The following is a 21,604-nucleotide window of genomic DNA, read 5'->3' as shown; positions in this document are numbered from 1 at the left end:
GACAGCTGTCGGTGCATAAATTTGTATATTATTGGACGCTTTTTGACTAGGTATTTTGCAATATGCTCACCGCCTTGCTTGTTGTCCCGGATTTGTTCCTCCAACCTGAGGCCTCACCTGCACATCCTCCACAACAATCTAAAACGCCCCTCTTTTTAGGTATCACGATTCATAGAGTATGGTTTATCTGCATTGCACAAAGAGACTTTTTCTACCCATTGGAGACTATGGGACTCCAATGTGTTGCCGTACAATCGTAGTTACTCAGTAATGCTGCAAATACTCAATAACGAGCGAATTGGAGTCGTACTTTGCCTTCGGTAGCTCTTATCCTGGAGGCAACCAGACATTGCATATTAGTAACATAAGTGGAGTCACATCAAAGCATTGAATACCTTTTTCGCGTTGTGCAGCATGCAAGTGATTTTAAAGTGGATCTAATCCTCAGTTAGCTTGGAGGTACGTGCGCAGGTTATCGCTTAACAATTGTGGTTCAGTGAGTTGATGGGAAGCCACCGAAAACTACCCCTGAGTTGTGTGCAGCTGTTGGCGGTAGTCGTGCACTCAATTAAATGCAAGGCCGTTGCGGGGTACATTAGACGATCGATTCACTTGTGCCTTCGTCAACGGCGGAGAGTATGGGGCACTCGAACCACCGGCAATGGTCTAGGGTGGAAATACCAGTGGCCTCTAGGATATATGTGCCAGCGAACTCCACATGCAAAGATCGGGTTCCTGGTATCATTATTTTCCTCCGAAGAGTTCAGATGGAGCATATACACAGATGAATAAGCCTTTTTCAGTTCATTGCCTTCAAAGGGAACTTTTGGCGTAACGATGTCGATAAAATTATTTGCGCAGAATTGCCATTCCGACCGCAACGTTCCGTGGCTTTTTCTGCACTGAAACAATGGCACAAGGGCAACTAGCCAAAGCACAAAGCTTGCCCGATGGGCCACACGAAAATACGGAAAAATTCTTATTATGAATTCTTGGGTATTCCTGCCCGTTTTCATGGGCTTGTAATAATTCCCACAATTTGAGAGGTGGTCTGTAGCGCTGCTTGTGTCCGTTCCTTACGACACTTTACACCAGCTTACGACAATAAAACTAGGCGCAAAGACTTTATTTACCTGATGACCCAAGCCTGAGAAGAGGAAATTTCATCGATGGGGCACGTTCATATTAGCTAAAGTGCTCTGCGCTGTGTTCACCTCTCCAAGGGCCCTTAGATATTCACACACAAAACAGACCACCTGGATGATAATGCATTTACTAAAGGATCAAATCCCTGGTCAAGCTGAGGCTGACTCAATTTGCACCGCTTGTTGGTGATCACTCAACAGGCGAGTGCCATCGTGCTTATTGCCAACAGAAGACGCGGACCCAGACCAATACTGCTTCTCTATCTTAAGTAGCGCAGAAATGTATAATGTTATAGCACTTCAGGTACTGCTCCTTAGCTAAAAGTGCCCAAAGCAATACAGGATATAGCGATGAGAAATGAACTTTTGCTTTCATGTGCGACACATTGATGACTGTATCCTTGTCCATTTGAGATATGTCATCTTTGGTATTCAATTTCCCTCTGGGGGTTTCTGCAAGTTTGATAAGAATAAATCATGCTAGCTGCAGCACAGGATGGGCGTACAAACGGGCAACGCCCTTTCGTTGCAATGAAAGGGCGAAAGCAAACGATATCTCTGCTTAAGAACACGCTCTGACCAGCGTATCACTTGTGCACAATCTCCGCTGCCTGTCTATTTTTTGTACGCTGGTTTTGTTCCTGAAATGGAGACCGTTGGTGCGATGTGGCTTCGCTTCCATTTTCGATGACTGCGCACATTTTTAAAAACAGTGTTATACTGCGGTCTATCACACCAGCGTCGAACATAATATAGTGATGAGCCTTCGAGCCTTTTAATAACTTGAATGAAGGGAGCTAAGATCAGCATAGACCTAGTAACGTTTCTTGCTGCCTTGAGGTAGGTATCTGCAAGGCAGGGTAGGGAATTCACTCTTCAACAAAATTATTACCCTGTTCATGCGCGTTATCTTCCTGCGTACAAGCATGCTTGTGTTCAGCCAAAACGATGCAGATTACAAGGCGAACGGTCACAGCTGGTGCAGGCCAATGGAAACTCAATAAGGAGTCATCATTTTCCTAGTGCCGCTCGAGCAAGACAGTTTTCCTCAAAAGTAGATTTAATGCACTGGCGCAGCATTTTGGATGTTAGTCTAGCTACTTCCAAGCAGCCTGATTCACTGAACAAGGGTACCTAGTTGCACTCTTATAGGAGAGGCAAAAAGCTATTCCTCCTCAGTCTCCCAGTTCACTGCTTCCCAGGCTAGAAGACTGCTACCTTTTCGGGCATCGAGATGTTTTCCTGCACATGAATGGTACAGGGCGGTAGAAGCAGGCACTATTCTCATTGCAGCGGCGCCTGCCTGACCACGCACTCCCGCATCGGCTGCTTTTGCGGGCTAGCATATCGATCACACTACCTGGGTTTATCGCACAAGCCTTAGGCATCTGGATTCCTAGGAGAGAAATCCCTTACACTTCAAAGAGTCTAACGCAAAGTAGGTCGTGTTTTTTTTTGTAGATGACAGATTGCCAATTGTTGGAAATCTCATTCAACACGCCGAAAAATTTGAAGTGGTATTTGTCACACTGCTCTGCAGATGTGTTCTACCATAGGACTTCTCGGTGTTAAGTTGCCTAACTCGCTACAACCTGTTCCTAGCCTATAGACATGCCAGTACGCTGCTTCTCCTTACGGCAGCACCACACATGCGCTTGAGCGGCGTCTGCTCAGTATTACGTACCTTCCAAAGCGTGCTAAGGAGGCTACTACGATCCCTCTATAGATAAAGGCCCCATAAACCTAAATCAGAGGCCTATGTAATTGGAGAAAAGATTGAGGGACAATAACGTGTAAGATACGCAGTGAAACAAGGAAAGTAGCGGCAACTCAAAATAATAGCCTTCAGCAAATAGGAACTCAGGTGCACTTTATCCCTTGACCCTCCTTTTGATGCATCTACGTCCGATATACCCTGAGTACCCTCCAAAACGTTATTCAATTGAGAGGAGGGGAGCTCCAATGCCGTGCGGGAAGCAACGAGTTAGCCTTTATGAGCCGTGAGAAAATGCTTGAGGGTGCTCTTACGCGAGCTCAGTCCTAACAACCATTTTGACTACCATCCGGACTGCCCGTCTTATAGCAACATGCGACCAATGCCGGCCGCATGTCACATAAGGAGCTATTTGTACGTCCAGGTTATTCTGCCAGCAGGGCCTGTCATATCTGCTGTTATCAGGAGCAGCGGAATGACGACTAAGGCTATTGTATTAATGATATATTGACCCATGAGCTCCTGTCTCAGCGGCCACTCCACTACCCAGCAGTATAAGAAGCTAGGTCAAGCGTTCGTTTATGCGCCTTTCTTGACTCTGGTGTCAAAAGAATGGAGCCGAGCCCTAATAAGATGCCATTCTTTATTTGCAAAATATACAGGGGCTAGCACTTCAATAACTCATCAAATCCAAACCGACTTGGATGCTGGACTTGTTACCCTTATAAAAAACGCTTGAAAGCGGTGGAAAATATGATATGTGACCCTGAGTACGATCTTCCATCTAATGTCATGTTGGTAACCATGAATCAACCACGATAGAATAAGGGAGCCGAATGCATTAACTGCGATAAAACTGAAGGAATCAGATGGACGTGATGGTGATATAAAAGCGCAATAAGCGCTCTACTTCATTCAACAGTCGGCGTCTCTCGCGAAGTGAAAAGTGAAGCAAGCCATTTGAATAAATCTGTGATGGATTGCTGTCCTTTTTGCTTTAAATCCGCAAGGGCATCCTGTGTCGCAATTGCTGCCGCCATTGTGAAATACGTTTTGCTCAGCAGGGTACAAAAGTACTGAGGGGAAATTGAATCGACCGCTGTATACCTGATGATTCTTGTGTGCACCTTTAGCGACTTCACCCTAGCCACACCCTTGCGCGATCGTATGCAGCTATGGCTAGTTAATAGCAGAGGGCCACATGCGAGCCACCAAATAGACAGAAGCTTGATTCCTATTTGCTACGAGCCGAAATGCACTCTTTTGCAAGCCTCTATCAACGCAGTAGCCATTAGGCCAGACACCCGTCCAATGAGACAATTTTGTGCTCGAGTGATTTAAACTAACAATTAATTTTGTACCTTGTCGCCTGTTCTTTAGCAGCGTGAGAGAGTTTAAACCTATTAAGGCTTCCAAGGGGAAGAAGACCATATTGGAGATAACTGTCGCGATAGCCCCACTAAAATACAATGCGCCTGCAGCTCAGAATAGCATGGGCGTATGGTTCATACTTTAGCTGATGTGCTTTTAGAAGGCTACTGTTGTCATGAATTCACTACAAGAGGAAATGCGTACTGTGAATAATTTTTCAGTAAGCGAGCTGCAAACCAAGGCGTACACAAATAAAAGATTCAACGAATCAATAAAAACCACAGCGACGTAGTTGTGGCCTATACATCGACTCTTTGAACCAAGGACCAAGGAGACCAGTTCTGTGGCTCAATGGAGTCTTCGTTTTCTTTTAATATTAGAATTCTCAGTAGTAGGTCAATACTACAAAAAGGGTGTGATTAACACTGTTGGCCAATCGAGAAAAGCCACAGATTCAAACAACTGTAGACAGAAGAAGGTATTTGTGCAATAACAGTTCGTGCCGTATAGGATTGATGATGGTGGACATTCGTAGCAACAAATAAACCTTCGTTGGCCCCAAATACATCAAAAGACAGAAGGTTTACACTTACCGTTTCTCTGAACGGCTCGGGAGAAAATTTTCTTGGCCACGGGCCCTTAATTTTGGCAAAAGCACTTACACGTTCAGCTTTTGAACTTGAGTGTGACACTAGATAACGTACTGCAGCTGCTTCACACCTGTAGCGTGTGAAGTTCAAAAGCTCACTGAGTCTGACAGTTAAGAAATATGTAGGCTAGTGTGTACTTCTGTGAATCCAGGATCTAAGGCGGAACATAAGGAGTGTGGGTCTTAAGCTCAAACTCGTATGCCAGGGTTGGGATCGTACAAAATAGCATACATCAAGATCATTGGCGTGGGCTCAAGGGCTCAGGTAGCACTATTCTAGGTCGGCGCAGCTCTGAGCGCGCCAGAAACTCGTAGTTCATCAAAACTGGATCTGCAAGTACCTCCCACATGGCGTCCACAAACGCGCTTACCAGATATGTGTGATGCAATTTTAGAGTCGTCCTCTCGTGCCATGGAACGACCACTGCGTGATTCCTGACTTGTCGGATATGCATAGGACAACACCTTATGCACATCGCTCGAACTCAAAGTTTCAGCCCTGTTTTCCTTTGCAGAATTGCCTTCAGTTGACTGATGGCGCTTGCATGTTAGATTCTGTTCGGGGCATAAAAGAGCTTGTTTGCATACCAAACAAATTGTCCCATAGTTGCTCTTCTAAGCTACGCTTTTTGCATCATGCTGCTTGAAATCCCTGCTGTGGAGGCCCCATATAAGACGTCACGTATCAATAATTAGCAATCCGCACGAAGCACTGTAGTGTCACGCTTCTAGTACCGACGCATTGGATACGAAGATGGTGAGTGTAGCAATCATGCTTGCCTCTTTATGGTGGTTGAAGAGCGCTATTCGTGCATCGGTTTAGCGTGCATTGATGAAATGCGCATATTTGCAAGCTCGTAGAGTTTACAGCTAAGTGTTTTTGTGCCTACGTGCGTTTTCCTGAGGCAAAATGTCAGCTTTTGCACTCATGCTTCGAGTAACTAAGTATCTTGAAAGCTGGTTTAAGCTTAGCGTCTCATTGGCTCGTGCACATAATCCGACAAAGCAGTTGCGGCCATGTGGTGCCCACAAAACCATACTTCAGTAGCCTTATTGCAAGGAACGTGTCTCTAACTGTGTATACAAAACCATGGACTCGCCGCAATAGAAGTACAGCAGCAGCCTCTGAGTCACTGGACCTGCTTGACAGCTGCCGAGAAATTAAAGTACAGGGAAAAGCTTTACAGCCTATTTAGAAGTCAACGAAGGCAGTAAAAGAAATTAAAACTGTAGATTACGAAGCGCACTGTATCACCTGCTTATCCGCGTGAGATAAACCGGGCTAGCCGGCGTTTTTTGCACCGTGCTAATGCACTTTTAGGGCGAAGGGGCATGCAACACATCAGTTTCCGTAGAAAGACCCCTCACTCCAAATCAGGATGAACCTAATCCACGGCTCTATCTTTTAATCAAAAACGCTACCTGCTTCTCTTGACCATGCCCCTGAGGATATCTAGATGAGTGGAGTGGAAGAGCTAGGGTGCGCGTTGGTGCACGCATCAAGCAATTCAAGCATTAACAGCTGGTTTCACCTGGCGTCTGGCAGATGAGCACACATAAGTGCTTCTCAATGTATTGCACTAACGTTAAGCCGATAAAATATCATATATGAACGGCTAAACCAAATGTTGACTCCGCTACTTCTAGGTTATGTAACTAGAGTAGTACAAAGTGGCAAACCATGGCTTTGCCCGCCGCCGAGAACGTGACCCAAGTGGAGTAAAGGCATCTCTGTGAAGTAGCCCAGACCCATACTATCACGGCAGTATGAGAGTTTACGAGAGTTTGTGAAATGTTCCTGAACTACAAGGGTGTAACCTTGTCCCCTTATTGCATAGGCCCACACTCCAGGTAACCACTCTTCGCCACACGAAGCTTCACAGTTACCTCCAGGCCCTTAACAGTTGATCCTTGCTGGACTCAAATACGCTGAATGTTCTATTTAGACGCAAAATACCTCATAAAAATACATTATCGCGTACACCCTCACGATCTAACGGTGAATGCATTTCTAATCATCAGGGATGTTGATGCATTGCTTGAAATTTCCAAGTTCCTCTCGTCCTAAGACTCTAAACTTATTGAGTGGTACTGTGGTCTAAGAAAGCTGACAAGAAGTGAATAATTTCATCAATATTCCAACACTTTGTAGGAATAGGCTAGGCGATTCTCAGCGGTGAAATGTGGCGCAATAGAAGATGTCTTAGTTACAATGGCTTAGAACCAGATGCTAGTAAAAGTAATTTATGCGACATTTCGAGTTTTCCTTATATACTTGGATCACCAGCCAGTACAAGTGCTGTTGGCCACGCTGTACCTGTCACTGGTAGAGGGAAAAGCTTGCATAAATTTTAAGATCGACTACTCCAATAATCGAAAAAAATTCAAAAGTAAACCTGCGGCTGGTTGCATGTGTTCCTATGCTCTTCAAAGCTAATTTCGCTATGGATAGCATTGTACCAAAAGACGAAAACTGGGCGTGAACATCGACTGGTAAGGCGATAGGCTAAAAAAGTTGTAGGGGAAAAGTTTACAACGCATTGGTACTCAAAAAACAAAACTTTATAGTACTGAAGGTTTTTCAGAAACATACACTTTCGTTTTAAAACAGTTTCACGAATTTAGTTGGTAGCGCTAGGCGGAACAACGCTGCTTCAAGGTACACTCATTAATTATCAGAAATAGAAGAGCTTTAGACGGAAATACAAAAATTTTTAGCTAATGAAATAGCTTTATTGGGCTTTATAGACCGTGTTTTCTGACTCTTCGACCTGCAGGACGACTGCTTCTTCTTCGCCGCAATGTGGAGTCCATCGAGGTGACCATCGGGGAGCTGCTGAATGTTTCAGAACTTCCACATTGAACCCTACTTATAGAAAGCAGATCCACGATGCTTCCTACAATTTTGTACTGCGTTTTCAGCGTTTTGGTGCACATAAAAGCTTAATGTGTCGGGCATCAAGCAAAGTCGCATTGCTGTGCGGCGCATCAGTGGCATGCCACATCATACGTGACCAGTGCACCTCTGTTTGTGCATAATGGAGGGTGAACACCATTCCTCCAGACCGATAGATTTAAGCAGCAAGGATGTTGTATTAGAGGCGTTACGTGCTGCTGGGAACGCGGTTGAAGGCGATGTAGGTGGCTCCTCTGAAAGCCTCTGGGAACTAGTGTCTGGTGACAACTTAGCTAGCTCTTACTTTTTGAAGTCCCTCTCTATTTCATTGGGGGTGGAGATTCCCTCGAGAGTGCTTCGATGTAAAAAATTTGAGGAGGTTGTGGGGTTGCTTAATAAGGTCACAGCAGGTGCTGGGGTAGATTCTCAAAGTAAGCTTCCAGTGCGCACATTCGGTATCAAGCAGAGGACCCCTCGTGTGGCTATTGTAAGTGTCTCTTGCCGACTTCCAGGAGGCGTTAGGACACTTGGAGACTTGTGGGCTGACGTTCTCATCCTGGGACGGGATGTGATAACCCCTATACCAATTTCCCGTTGGGATGCAGACGTGCTCTACGACCCAGAAGGAAGTAAAGGGACGGTGTACGTTAAAGAGGGAGGATTCCTGGAAGATGCAGATGCATTCGATAACAATTTTTTTGATATCTCCGACCATGAGGTAAGCTCATTTTTGCGTTCCACAACGAACGAAATGCCGGATCTGCAGTCCTGTTCCAAGTGCGCCCGGAACAATTTGTTCTCAGGCTACACAGATGGACCCACAGCAGCGCTTGCTGCTGGAGGCCGCTTTCGAAGCGAGAGTTCCCTTGACAAAGGGCCGGCTAAATCCTCCAGATGAGACTGGAGTTTTCATAGGATCCTCTTGCGTTGATTGGTGGGTACTATTTCATCCCTAGGGTGAGCACCTGTATAGCCTGCCAAAGGAACGTTTAAGCATTGCCTCCGGGAGATCGAGTTCCCTCAAAGGATGCGCAGGTGACAGTGCTTGCATGAATGTATTGGCTACGGGCCATTATATTAGCCGGGAAAATGACTGGTTATTATGTTCTTTGTGCACAACTATTCAGGTTCCTCGTCCATGCAAAGCTGCCTTCGCGGGATGGCCCATCGTGTTTCGTTGCTGACCTCCAGCATGCAATGCTTGCGAATCGTATTTCATACTGCATGAACCTTGAGGGGGCTTCAATGACAATCGACACCGCAACTTCATCAGGTATCGTTGCATTCTGCACAGCTGTGAGCCATATAGAATCCAATCGGATGCTATGTGCTCTTGCTGGGTCGTCTCAACTCATCATTGCTCCAGAGGTTACAGTGGCTCTGTGTAACCTGGGAATGCTCTCACGAACTGGGCGTTGTCGTCCGTTTGATGAGGCTTCGGATGGTTTTATCAGGTCAGAAGGAGTCATAGTTTTTTCGCTCGTTCGAGAAGATTACGTTTCTGAATTTGTGGATACGTCAGCAGTGCAGCCTCTTGCATTTGTTCGGGGGCATGCTGTGGTACACAGTGGAAGGGCTTTTTCAACAACAGCTCCAAGTGAAAGCGCCGAACGGCGTGTTATGGAGGGTGCACTCGCCAAGGCGAAAATGACCCCTGATGAAGTAGACTATATTGAAGCCCATGGTACTGGGACACGGATGGGGGACGCAGTGGAAATGCAAAGCCTGGCTGCCGTCTTTGGGGAATCTCACGAATACGCAAGGCCGCTTCTTGTGGGTTCAATAAAGGGCAACATTGGTCACTGCGAGGGTTCATCGGGCGGTGCAGGGATCTGCAAGGCCATTCTCGTGCTTATAAATCGGTGTGTGCCTGCAACGGTGCATTTCAATCGCCTCAGCAGTCTAATAGATAGGACGCCTCGCTACTTTTTTATCCCTCGAGCTGCAACACAAGTACCTATTGCTGACAGGTCACTGGTGGTAGGGGTAAGCTCATTTGGCGTTGGCGGCTGTAACGGCCATGTAATCTTGGAGGGCCCGAAAACAAATAGCCACGATTTCAAAACCCAGCTAAATGACAAGTGTGCGTGGAAAAGAAATAGATTTCCTTGGTCTCACCTCATTGACATACCAGGACATAATAATGAAGTGGGCTCACCAATCGAAATGGGTATCCCTGCCAGTGCTCGTGCAAGCTCGAGTTTTTCCTTCGAGGACACTGCGCTCAGTATTGTGGACTCCTTTCTAGATGAAAGCATTGACGAGAGCGTCCCTGTGCCCTCTATGGACACAAGAATTCTCAGGAATGGTAGCCAGACAAAGATGACGGGAAGTCGTAGCGGCTCCCTTCAGGACCTTTCATTAACCACAGGGAACTGCGTAAAGGGAGTCCCTGTAGAAGAACCAGCAAAACATATTGCAGCTTCATTTCATTCTGAAGACGCAGGTTCAACCCATTTGGGCGGTTCTAGCCCGCACGGATACACTAATACAGTTCCTTCGGCAGTTCAATGTGGCCGATCGGAAGCGTTATCGACATCTATGCCAAGTATATCTCGCCAAAAAATAAGGGCTGCAGTTGACGAATCGCTCAGACTTGCCCTAAACCGCAATGAAGCTATAGAGGAAACGACCCCGTTTGTAGAGGCGGGAGTAGATTCGATGACATCCATTGGGATTAGAGAAAGTCTTTCAAAGAAGCTTGAGATCCAACTTCCTGCAACCTTGTTGTACGACCATCCCTGCATTGCTGAACTCGTGCCACGATTGGAGCAGCTGCTGTGTGAAGATCGAGGAGTGAGCACAAATCAAGCAATACATCCAGGGCTTTGGCACGCTACTGACGAAAAGGACGTTGCCGTTACTGCACTCTCCTGTAGGCTTCCACCGGGGTCTTACTGCGAATCGGAGTTTTGGGAGGGCTTAAAGGCTGGCCAGGACTGTATCCAACACATTCCACTTTCGCGATTCGATCCGTGGAAATATCGAACCTCAGGTGCAAGCCCGTCCGAGAAGTTGTATGTCAGTGACGCGGGAACATTTCCAGATATGTGTTTATTTGACAACGCGCTATTCAACATTTCCCCTGCTGAAGCCCAGTTGATGGATCCCCATCAGCGTATTTTGTTGGAAGTTTGCCACGAAACAATCGCGCCTGCACTTGATGATCGAAGCCTAGTGGATTTGGCCATTATCGTAGGCTGCTGCAACAATGATTGGGTCAGAGAAACATGCACCTCAGCACAAGAGGCGAAGAGCTTAAGCGGGACAGGTAGTGCAGCATCCATCGTTTCTAATAGGCTGTCGTACGTTTTCAACCTTCATGGACCAAGTATGACCATTGATACTGCTTGTTCCTCGTCTCTTGTGGCTCTTGATGTTGCAAAGCATCTCCTCTCTACCGGCCGCTGCACAGCTGCTCTAGCAGGAGGAGTTCATGTCTTGATTAACCATTATGTCTTTGAGCAGTACTGCAAAGCTCATATGCTAAGCATCGACGGAAGGTGCAAGACCTTCGACGCATCAGCAAATGGCTACGTTCGCAGTGAAGGATGCGGCGCAGTGCTCTTGCAGGCACTGCCACGCGAATCCACGAACCCCAACTCTGTCTATGCGTGGATAAGAGGGGCCGCAAACAACCATGTAGGCAGGAGTGCCAGCCTCACTGCTCCCAACGGACCGGCGCAGCAAGCCGTGATTCGAGCAGCATTGCGTGATGCCCGGATACAATCACCTGCAGACATCTCTGTCTTAGAAGCTCACGGCACTGGGACATCGCTCGGAGATCCTATTGAAGTGGGGGCCGTTCGAGCAGTCTACTGCAATGGCTTCGCAGACAGGCCCCCACTGATCATTGGTGCCTTGAAATCCCTCATGGGTCATGCTGAAGGAGCCGCAGGCATTGCTGGTCTTATCAAACTAATTCTTGTTCTTCAACACAGGACGGCGACTCCCAATCTCCATCTTATCACGCCCAATCCACATATTGATTTGTCTAGAGGTGACAAGTACAGAGACCTCCTATTCCCTAGCAAATGCATTCCTCTCGACACCCTCCTAGGCATTCAAGAGTCCCAGCCGTTGCTGGGTGCAGTGAGTTCATTTGGCTTTGGAGGCTCCAATGCACATGCAATCGTGGAGGTGGAGCCTACATTCAAGGCAACGTGGACAGATGGTGAGGAACAGCTTGTTGCCGGTTCCAGCGATGGTCGCGCTACCGTAGTCTGGCTATTCACTGGACAGGGTTCGCAGTATCTAGATATGGCAAGCGCGTATTTCCATCACAGCGCACTGTTCAGGGATACCATATCTGCATGTACCGCTCAATTGAAGGAGATGAATTGGTTCCCAGCAGATGGACCACAGAGCATCGAAGACTTGGTCTACGGTGCCGAGTCACTAGCGGTCAGGGAGAAAGCGGAGGAGATCTTGAGTCAGACACAGTATTCACAAGTTGCTATCTTTGCCATAGAGTTGGGTTTGAGTAAGGTTTTGTTGGAGCAGGGACTGAAACCAGATATAGTAATTGGTCACAGTTTGGGTGAGTACGCGGCAGCCACTGTTGCAGGTGTGATGGAATGGAAAGACGCTTTGTGTCTAGTTGCGAAGCGTGCTGCACTGCTGGCTGCACAGCCCAACGAAAACGGAGTTATGGTGGCATGTCGTCTATCCGCCGCTGCAGTCCAAGCAGCCCTCACCACAGAGCTACAGCAATTGCAAGCAGTGTCACTGGCAGGTGATAACGGTCCTAACAGTGTTACCATTGCTGGCGCCAAAGAACAGGTCGACTTGCTTCTTGAGCACCTGGGCGTTTCTGCCAATTCAAAACGCTTACACGTGTCCCATGCCTTCCATTCTCCACTCATGGCTGGTGCCGTTTCTGAGATGGAGGCTCTCGCATCCCAAGTAAATTTGCAGCCAGCATCCATCACAATAGCCTCCACAGTGCGTGGAAGAACGCTGGATTCGTCAGAGGCTCAAAATCCGCGTTACTGGAGCGAGCAATTGACACTCCCTGTAAGATTTAGAGAAGCTGTGGAGGCAGCAGTGGAAGCGTCTAAGTCAGACCGAATCGTGTTTGTGGAGATTGGACCTCAGAGGACTCTGGTGAACCTAGCGAAGCAAGTAGTGGCGAGGTTGGCGTCTGTTGATGCTCGGTATTTTGAACTATCAGGACGTGATCGCCAAGGAGAATCTTTGCAGGAGCTGGAGTTGCATGTTAAGGAAATTGTCGCTGCTATTCTTGCGGATCGTCCCTTGCGCTGGAATCATAAGTAAGAATACCTAAGAATCTTAGTATTGCAGGAAGAGCAGTTTAGCCGATACGCTACGCATCACCACGAGCTGCAAAGTGTTCTCTAACCAGTGGTAGTAATTAGTGCACGGCAAGCCATGGGATAGGGCATGTGCTGTGTATGTATCTTGCCAGAAAATTCCCCTTTCCTTTTGAAACAAAAACCCGCTCTCCGAAATACTACAAACCTGCTGCTCCATCCCAGAAAGACTTTCAGATACATCACGGCCCATTCTGGAAAACTGTGTGGAAGAATGTGCCTTTACCTGAGGCACAACGCTTCTCTCTGCCGGAACAAGCAGAGAAATGGCTATTCTGCGGAGTCCCTGGGGAATACGTTTGTGACTTTCGCAACGTTCTCAGCTTATCGGGTATCAAGAATGCCCAAATCCTTGAGGCTAATGGCATTCCCCGCGTCTCCACACTACCTCGCTTGCCGTCTGGAAATGAGATAGAAGGAGTGGTATTTGTAGGAGGTTTGTGGAGCTCTCAATCAAGCACAGTGTGCATAGAAGAGCTCCGGCAGATTCTTCTTGCCTACCACAGGACGGCAGAGAAAGAAGTAAGCTTTCATCCTCCTCTCTGTGTTGTTGTACGATGTAGCAACAGCGCTTTTGGAGTCCCCAGCCTGCGTCATTCTAGGGAGAGTGAAGAGGATTGTGAAATTAGGCATTCTGGCCTCTTGGGTATGTGCCGCACTGCTCGCCTTGAGATTCAAAGGCTGTGCAAAAGGTCAGTGACGGTTGTGTACGCAAATGTGGAGGATGAAGGGCCCCAAAGCTTCAGTAAGGCATTAAGTTGGATCAATACACAATTTGGTCTCGTATATGAAGGTTTACCAATACTCGAGGAGGATATTATTATCACACCAAGCTCCTTCTTGGCGCCACGCCTGCAGCCAATGCCAATTCCCGAGTTCCGAGGGACAGCACTGGTCAGCTTAGCTAAATCCTATCTTATTACAGGAGGAACAGGAGGACTTGGCCTTGCTGTTGCTCAATGGCTGCTGAATCAAGGAGCAGGATTAGTAGTGCTGCTTTCACGAAGTGGGAAACCAAATGAAGCACTGCGACAGACGACAGCGTGGAAGGCGGTTGAGGACGGAATCTGTGAGAAGAAAGCTGAAATCATGGTCTGTGATGTGGTGAACAGAAGTCACGTCAGAGATACGCTATACAGAGTCCACCGAAAACGCCCTCTTGGAGGTATATTTCACTGCGCTGGATTTGAAGGGGATGCTAGTATTCTCCACTCTAATATTCAGAGAATTCAGCTCGTGTACGACCCCAAAGCAAACGGAGCATGGAATTTGCACGTTGCTTGCCAGCAGCTGCAATTAGAAAATGGTCTTGATTTCTTTGTGCTGTTTTCTTCTATATCAACTCTACCTGGAAATGACGCACTTGCACCGTATGCCGCTGCTAACACGTACTTAGACTCTTTGGCGTACTTCCGGGCGTCTCAAGGTCTCCATGCGAAGAGCATTCAGTGGGGACCTTGGGCCGATGTGGGTATGGTCACACGGAATAATAAGTTTGAGCGGATATTTAACTCCCGTGGGATCAAGCCATTTGTCTCGGGAGAAGCCATACAAATTATGGAGCAAGCACTTCAAAATGAAGAACCCTGTATTTGTGCCTTGGTCGTAGATTGGAGAATGTATTCCCGCGCTTTTGATGATAGGATTCCACGGACTCTGGAAGACTTAGTGAGGGACGAACAGACCCCTACACAGCACTCGCAGGAAAAAAAAATAACGAGGGAATTTATTGAATCGGTTGTGCTCGATGCTGCCACATCACTGGTTAATCAGGAAAGCTCTATCACCCCAGAAACACACCTAGAGAGCCTTGGTCTTGACTCGTTAGGCTCCGTTGAACTACGTAACATGATTCAAGAACGACTTGCAATAAGCTTGCCTGCTTCTTTGCTGCTCGAGTTTGCATCGCTTTGTGAAGTCATTGACTATATAGCCGAGGATATGACTAAACGGTCATCTGCAGGTTTCACAAGTAGTGCAAAGGCTCCTGTGCCCCAACTTTCAGTAAATTCCGACGAAGGGTTCGCTGTCATTGGGATGGGATGCCGACTTCCAGGAAACAGCGATTCGCCCGAGGCATTTTGGAACATGCTACTAGCTGGTTCTGATTGTATTAAGAATATTCCGTGGCAGCGATTTAACATTCAGCCTCTCTTCGATCCTGATCCTGATGAGAACAAGTGCTACGTCAAGGAAGCAGCCTTACTTGATAATGCACATCTGTTTGACAACCAGTTTTTCCGAATGAGTGAAAATCAAGCTCGCAATATTGACCCGCAACAGCGTGTACTACTCGAAGTAGCGTACGAAACATTTGTTGACGCACAGTATGGCCGAGAAGAGCTGAAGGGACAGGACATCGGGGTATTTTGTGCTACATACACCAATGAGTATCAGCTTACCAGCCTTACCAAAGGAGAGTCGGGCATCCTTGCTATCGGCGAAGGAGCAGACGGCGGTGTACCACGTTTGGGAGAAGCTTCTGGATACCCTGAACCTGGAGGCATGATGTGTTTGATCCCCAATCGGATATCCTACGCGCTAGGCCTTATCGGGGCGAGTGTCGGAGTGGATACTGCATGTGCATCCGGCCTGGTAGCAATGGACACAGCCGTAATGAAGCTAAAGCTCTGTGCTTGTTCAAAAGCGTTTGTTGGAGCAGTGAGTCTCATCCTAGCACCTTGTTTCTTCCTAGGGGGCAGCAAGACGCGCCAGTTCTCGAAATCAGGCAGGTGTCGCACTTTCGATGCTGGAGCAGATGGCCTTGTGAGAGGTGAAGGGGCTGCAGGAGTGCTACTCGCGCCGTTGCGTACTGCACGAGCAGAATCTAAATTTGTGCACGCTATTGTGCGCGGCATAGCAACTTCCCACTATGGACAGGGTGCACGCCTAACGGCACCAAATACTAGAGCCCTTGTCAGGGTTCTTAATCTAGCACTGGAAGATGGTAAGGTGAATCAATCATTGGTGAGGTGCTACGAGGCCCATGGCACAGCCACAGTTCTTGGGGATATTATTGAAATGAACGCAGTAAAACATGTATTCGAGAATCGGTCTGCTGAGGCTCCACTTATTGTGGGTACTGCCCACAACAACATTGGCCATCTGGATTCTGCCGCAGCCCTCGTTGCATTTGTTAAGACGGTCCTGTCCCTGAAACACAGGTATGTGCCGTCAAACATCCAATTCAACAAGTTGCACCCAAATATCAGTCCATTTGACAAAACCAAGATAATTTACACACGAGAAGGGCAAGATATCCATACAGCAGATAAAGCTCGGCTTTTCGGTGCAAACCTTGCGTATGGACTTGGGGGCACAGTAGTAGCTGCAATCACTGAAGAAGGCGACAATCCATCACTTGCACCCACGGTGAGTGTTTCCAGTAGCAGCGTTAAGAGTGTTGAAAGTGCTGCTTGCTGCACAGTGACTGCTCGACAGACAGCTCGTATGCCAGCAAATGGGACTTCATTATAAGTATGTAGATAACGCCCCTAACAGTGTAGCCGCCATCAAATAGCACGGTTTCTGTTGCGTTCAGATTACACGGCACACGTGGAATCACAATTCTTTCCCGCTGGACGCACAGAAGTTTGTATTCTTATTGGGAGCTGCGTCACAGTTGGCGCAAGACCGCAAGCAAACGCCGACAGACGATGTTGCCTACTTGACTGAATATATCTTCAAGAACTCCCTAAGCAAACAGAGTTTGGCAGCACTGGATCCATGCACACCTCCGGATTCACTTTCAGAGATCTTTCTAACCGGTGCCACTGGCCTCACTGGTAGCCAGATCTTGTGCAGTCTGCTGGAACAGAGGACTTGCAACAGAACACAAAAAGAAAACGGATTCCTCCGCATTTACTGCCTTGTTCAGGCTCGAGACCGTATGCATGCTATGTACAGAATCGTAGATGCTGTTGTGGGAAGAGGCCAACGCTGGAAACCGCGATACTTCAAGCAAATCATACCAGTGGTTGGAGACTTGAAGGCCCCAAGACTAGGTTTGTCTCCGCAAAACTTCGCAACTCTGGCACGCACAATTGATGCTGTGTATCATGCCGGAAGAGACGTTGATTTCGGACTGCCGTACGAAGCAATTCGAAAGGCCAACGTCCTTTCACTTCTACCACTCGTCGAGTTGTGCACGAAAGGAAAGGCTAAACCCCTTCACGTGCTGTCAGACTTCGCAGCCCATATTCAGTACTTTGCAGCGTTTGGGGACGACTTGAATCGGCCACTACCAGAGGAATTGTCTGTTCCACGAGAGCTTATAGATAGGATGGAGAACCAAATGCCGGCAAGTGTCGTTGGATATCCATGGGCACGTTGGGCGGTTGAAGAAGTACTTGCAAATTGTCAGCGTTGGGTGAAAGAATTGGCTGCATCAGCTGATGCCGCCTCCTGCAACCTCGAGAGTAAGTTTACTTTTACAATATACAGGTTGCCCAATTCAGCAGTGTACTTCAACACTGGTCGAGTCGATTTCCGAAACTCATTCTTTGCCATTACAATGGCTGCGCTACAGCAAGGTGTCCTGCCTCCCGGCGTTTTACCAGTGGGTCCTCCTTTTCTGTCAACCCCTATAGATGTATCAGCAGACATCTTAGTTACTATTTCAAGGATGGCTACCCGTCCAAGTGTCATCCACATTGTGAACCCCACTGGGGTTCGACGGCAAGCAATAAAGCAAACTTTGCTGGAACTAGAGATCCCCTTCCGAGAGTCCACCGTGGATGAATTCCTTCGAGGACTTGAGAAAAATCAGAACAGCTCATGTGCTTACCATGTCCTACCCTTAATGCGCGTAAGTCAGTCAAAATAAAGTTGCTGTGTGAGTAGGGTAAATTTGCACTGCGGTGTAAGCAGAAGTACGCGGGACCAAGAGAAAACAGACTCAATAACGTATTAATTTTGGTGCTTTTATGGGGGATTGTACCAGCATGTGTGATGGTAGCTTGAATATTCGGCGCTGCTCTGGGTTTCATCTATCAGGCATGTGCCACTTGGTGCTACCGCTTTGCTGCAGTATTGGAGATCCTACTGGTTCTCTGACGATCTAGACAGGAAAGAACCGTTTCCAATCGAAACACGGAATCTACAATCCTGTCTTCCAGATGCGTTGAACCTATTTCCCTCTCCTGGCGAAGTTTGGACAAGAATGCTAGCCTATCTGTGAGTTGACCTGCATCCCCGGCTCACAGAAACATCTTGCTTTCTTTATTGCGAAGTCCGACCCGCTAAGGAAGAAGCCACTGTGGGGTGCTAGTGCATTGCGATTGTAGCCTCTTCTTCTTCAATTTTCTAGATGAGCATAGTGAACTGTTTGTTGCCCCTCAGCCTGGGAAATTATCACCTCGTCCGGGATCCGTTCGACACGATCTTGCCACGTGGATTACTCGAGCGAATTGGGAAGAGTCTTGTTGCAAATGCACCAACAAACTTATCAACCGACACGCAGCAGATGCTAAAGACGGCACTGCTCAGCAAGACCAATGAGGAGCTCGAGCATGCACTTGAATGGAATAGCGAGCAGTTTTTAGCCCACCCGCTTTACAAATTCCTCCCGGCGCCTCAGTGAGACCGTCTACTGCTTCTTTCTGTAATCATCAATGCATGAAACTTGATTGCTATAGACGAGGTACACTCCCTGATTAATCATGGTTTTGGACGCCAGAGGCAGATCTCGGGGGAAAAATGCCAACCCCTAACAGTTCCGAGTTGGGCCTGCTGCATCCACTTCAACTACTGCAATTCAACAAGTCTTCGATGTCGTGTGGGCACCCTAAGAATCGCAAGCAAGTTAAACAAATTAATCGTGCAAAACGTTGGAATGCGCTTATGTAGGCTGGCGGCAGAAGATAGCAACCGAGTTGTTAAACATAGTAAAAGCTATGTACTGGTTCCATTGCTGCTGATCACGTCAGTCGATCCTGCGTGCAAGAAGTGCTAACCACAGACGTTTTCATAGTACTGTTTTATAACCAAAAAACGTGATGCTACTGGCAGACAAAGACAAGTGGGCTTATCACTTGTGCGGTTTTGTTTTGCCGAGGGCCACGATATAACATTTACTCCGGCAGCCTTATACCAGTAGGAATGGATCTTGATAGGCAGTTTTCAATCTATTACGGGCGTGCAGTGGTAAGCCGTTTCATGTTAGCAAAGGTAACCGCCATTGCGGCAGGTAGCCCTTTGTATGTCCTGGAGTGTGAATGCTTTGAGAATGGCAAGACTTGTACTTGAAGTACTGTGCCTGATGTCACTAAACATGTGCTTCCCATATGCAACCGGAAACGATGTTCCACGCCTACATTCGAAACTTGTTGCACAAGCACGGTAGCGAGATTCTTTGCAATTAAGGAGCACAAGCAAAGTTTTAGGCGAAGAAGGAGCTACCTGTACCGCCAAATTCGACATAAGTAAACTCATTTTCGTATAGCCACAATGGACTTTCAGGATATTACTACGGTGGCGTTCCAAAGATCGCCTGAATTGCGTAAGTACAGATGTTTCTTCAATCATAAGTACGGATGTTTCTTCAATCAGAGTTTACTATTGCTGTGCGACAATGCTGATCACGACACGCGAGCAGCACTGCACTTTGGGGTGCTTTGGACGGATACAATTTTACCATAAGCGCACGTGTTAGGGTTTTTTTAAAAAAAACTATATCGTGGTGTGCGGCAGGAGTGTTGAAACCGTAGGACATTGTGCACCAGGGGCTGAAGAGCACGTACTTTAACAGGCGAACAGCTGAAACAGCAGATCGAAATAGCAAGAAGGAACGCTCAAAATGTACTGCGGTTCTATAAGGGCGAAGTGGAAAGGGCAGTATGGTACTCTTGAAACGTAAGCATGCCGCTCAGTTGGACACGGGTCAGCTCTTACTGATGAAGGGCACATGATGCGTTACTTCCACACTCCTTAGCGTCAGTGTACACAATTGTCTTCCTGTGTGGTTTCCTTGATTCTCTTTATTTTACCAGACCCAGCAATCTGAAAAATGATGTCGATTTTGCTGTGTTAATCGCGCAAAAGATAAATGTGAGCCCGAAGTCGTGTGCCCAAGAAACAAGTGAGAATTCGGGGAAAATTAGCTTCGTAGTGTCGAAGCACAAATCCTACAGAAAATGCATCCTAGGAATGGAGCTAGCAATTTTCCCAGAAGTCTTCCGTTGTGCCACGCATAACTACGCAGACCACAAACATGTAGCAGGCCAGGATACAATTCAACACTTTCTACTATTCTGCTTACATCGATGTACAATTCAGCATGGGGTTGGCCATGTGGTTTGGCTGTCCATATATCTAATTTATAGCACGGTAGCTGTAGCGCTATACAATAAGACGCAGTGATGTGTTTATGTGTGCTGCATTGGATTCGCAGCTACATGTAAATTTGGGAGTGCTTAGAAGGTGCCGCTGCACGTACCCTAGCTACCCCTCTGCCCTCATCTTCAAAGCCCCTATGGGTGCGGGAAGGGAAAGGTGAAAACGACTGTGCGGAACAGCACCTGATAACGTTCTATATGTTTGGGTGGAATCTGAAGTCAGATGTCATCCTACGGAAGCTTTACGTGGAGTGTTGCAGCTCCTAGCATCTCACAGTTCGATCCAGTGAATTCTCCGCTCACTCGCTGACTGTGGCTGCATTGGGATTTCAGGTTCCCCCGCACACGTTCCCTTGTTTTCCTTAAAATACATCGTAGTTCAATAGTTCTATTTTCCTTGCCAGCTGTTTGGGGGAAGCAAACTTTGGATATAGACTATGACGGGGGACAACCTCTTTCGGGGCAGCGCAGATCGCCCTGCACGCTATGCCAATGCAGTAACTGCACAGTTGGTAGAGTGGCATGTTATGTCAGCCAAAATCCTCATTATGGATACATCTGTGAGGCTATGCCAACCAAGCTATTACAATAACCGTAAAGATGGCCACGTTCGTGAAGATTTTATTAGCCTCTTGGAACTCCAAATAGTCGTGTACCCCGCAGGAGAGGAGAAACAAGTGATCCATGTGGCACGTTGATCGGATGAGGAAGCACTTCAGGTGTGGTTCGATTTATGCAGAAAGAGCCTACGCTCTGCAGAAATTACTGCAAGTCAAGCCGTCATACCTCCCTATTTTATTGGTTATTGCTAGGACCAGCTCAACAGCAAGTTTTGGGAAAATTGAGAGATGAAATAGGGGAGCATACCAATAGATCAAGCTATAGAGAAGCTGATTTTTTGGCTTCCAAGAGCCATAACATGGACGAACTGATACTGTCTCAGTGGTCAATCTCAAGTACAACCGAAGTTAGCTGTCAGGTGGTCGCAGGATGAGCAGCACCTCAGCGCATAAACAACCGGCTGGTGCTGTCCCTACAAATGATAGGCCATGTGAGGATTTTAGAGCAAACGAGTGCAATTACTGCGTCTTCAGATGAGAACGACAGGCAAAATTAAGGTGTAGAATCCATGGCATTGCTGCCGTTTCTACCGGATCCACCT

The 21,604-nt window shown here is 47.3% G+C and overlaps 1 protein-coding gene across 1 annotated transcript; it reads left to right on the top strand.

The window, feature by feature from the left end:
- The first annotated feature begins 7,953 nt into the window (after nt 1-7,953).
- On the top strand, nt 7,954-18,689 carry LOC34623811 (narbonolide/10-deoxymethynolide synthase PikA1, modules 1 and 2). The gene is made up of 7 exons (XM_026337146.1): nt 7,954-8,493; nt 8,579-8,709; nt 8,903-13,048; nt 13,204-16,480; nt 16,650-17,915; nt 18,138-18,283; nt 18,449-18,689. Exons 2-7 carry the CDS (start codon nt 8,588-8,590, stop codon nt 18,687-18,689), a joined length of 9,198 nt encoding a protein of 3,065 aa, XP_026192931.1. The 5' UTR covers nt 7,954-8,493; nt 8,579-8,587.
- The last annotated feature ends 2,915 nt before the right edge of the window (nt 18,690-21,604 follow it).

The sequence above is a fragment of the Cyclospora cayetanensis genome, unplaced genomic scaffold (genome assembly GCF_002999335.1).
Source record: "Cyclospora cayetanensis isolate NF1_C8 unplaced genomic scaffold, CcayRef3 CcayRef3_contig_168, whole genome shotgun sequence".
Lineage (NCBI taxonomy): Eukaryota > Apicomplexa > Conoidasida > Eucoccidiorida > Eimeriidae > Cyclospora > Cyclospora cayetanensis.
This window is presented reverse-complemented; position numbering and strand designations above follow the sequence as displayed.

Excerpts from the sequence above, each read along its gene's own strand:
- LOC34623811 (XM_026337146.1), top strand. The coding sequence starts at position 8,588 with ATGGACCCACAGCAGCGCTTGCTGCTGGAGGCCGCTTTCGAAGCGAGA. Across the intron at positions 13,049-13,203 it reads CCCTTGCGCTGGAATCATAA|AAAATTCCCCTTTCCTTTTG; the intron begins GTAAGAATACCT and ends GTATCTTGCCAG. Across the intron at positions 16,481-16,649 it reads ATCCATCACTTGCACCCACG|ATTACACGGCACACGTGGAA; the intron begins GTGAGTGTTTCC and ends TGTTGCGTTCAG.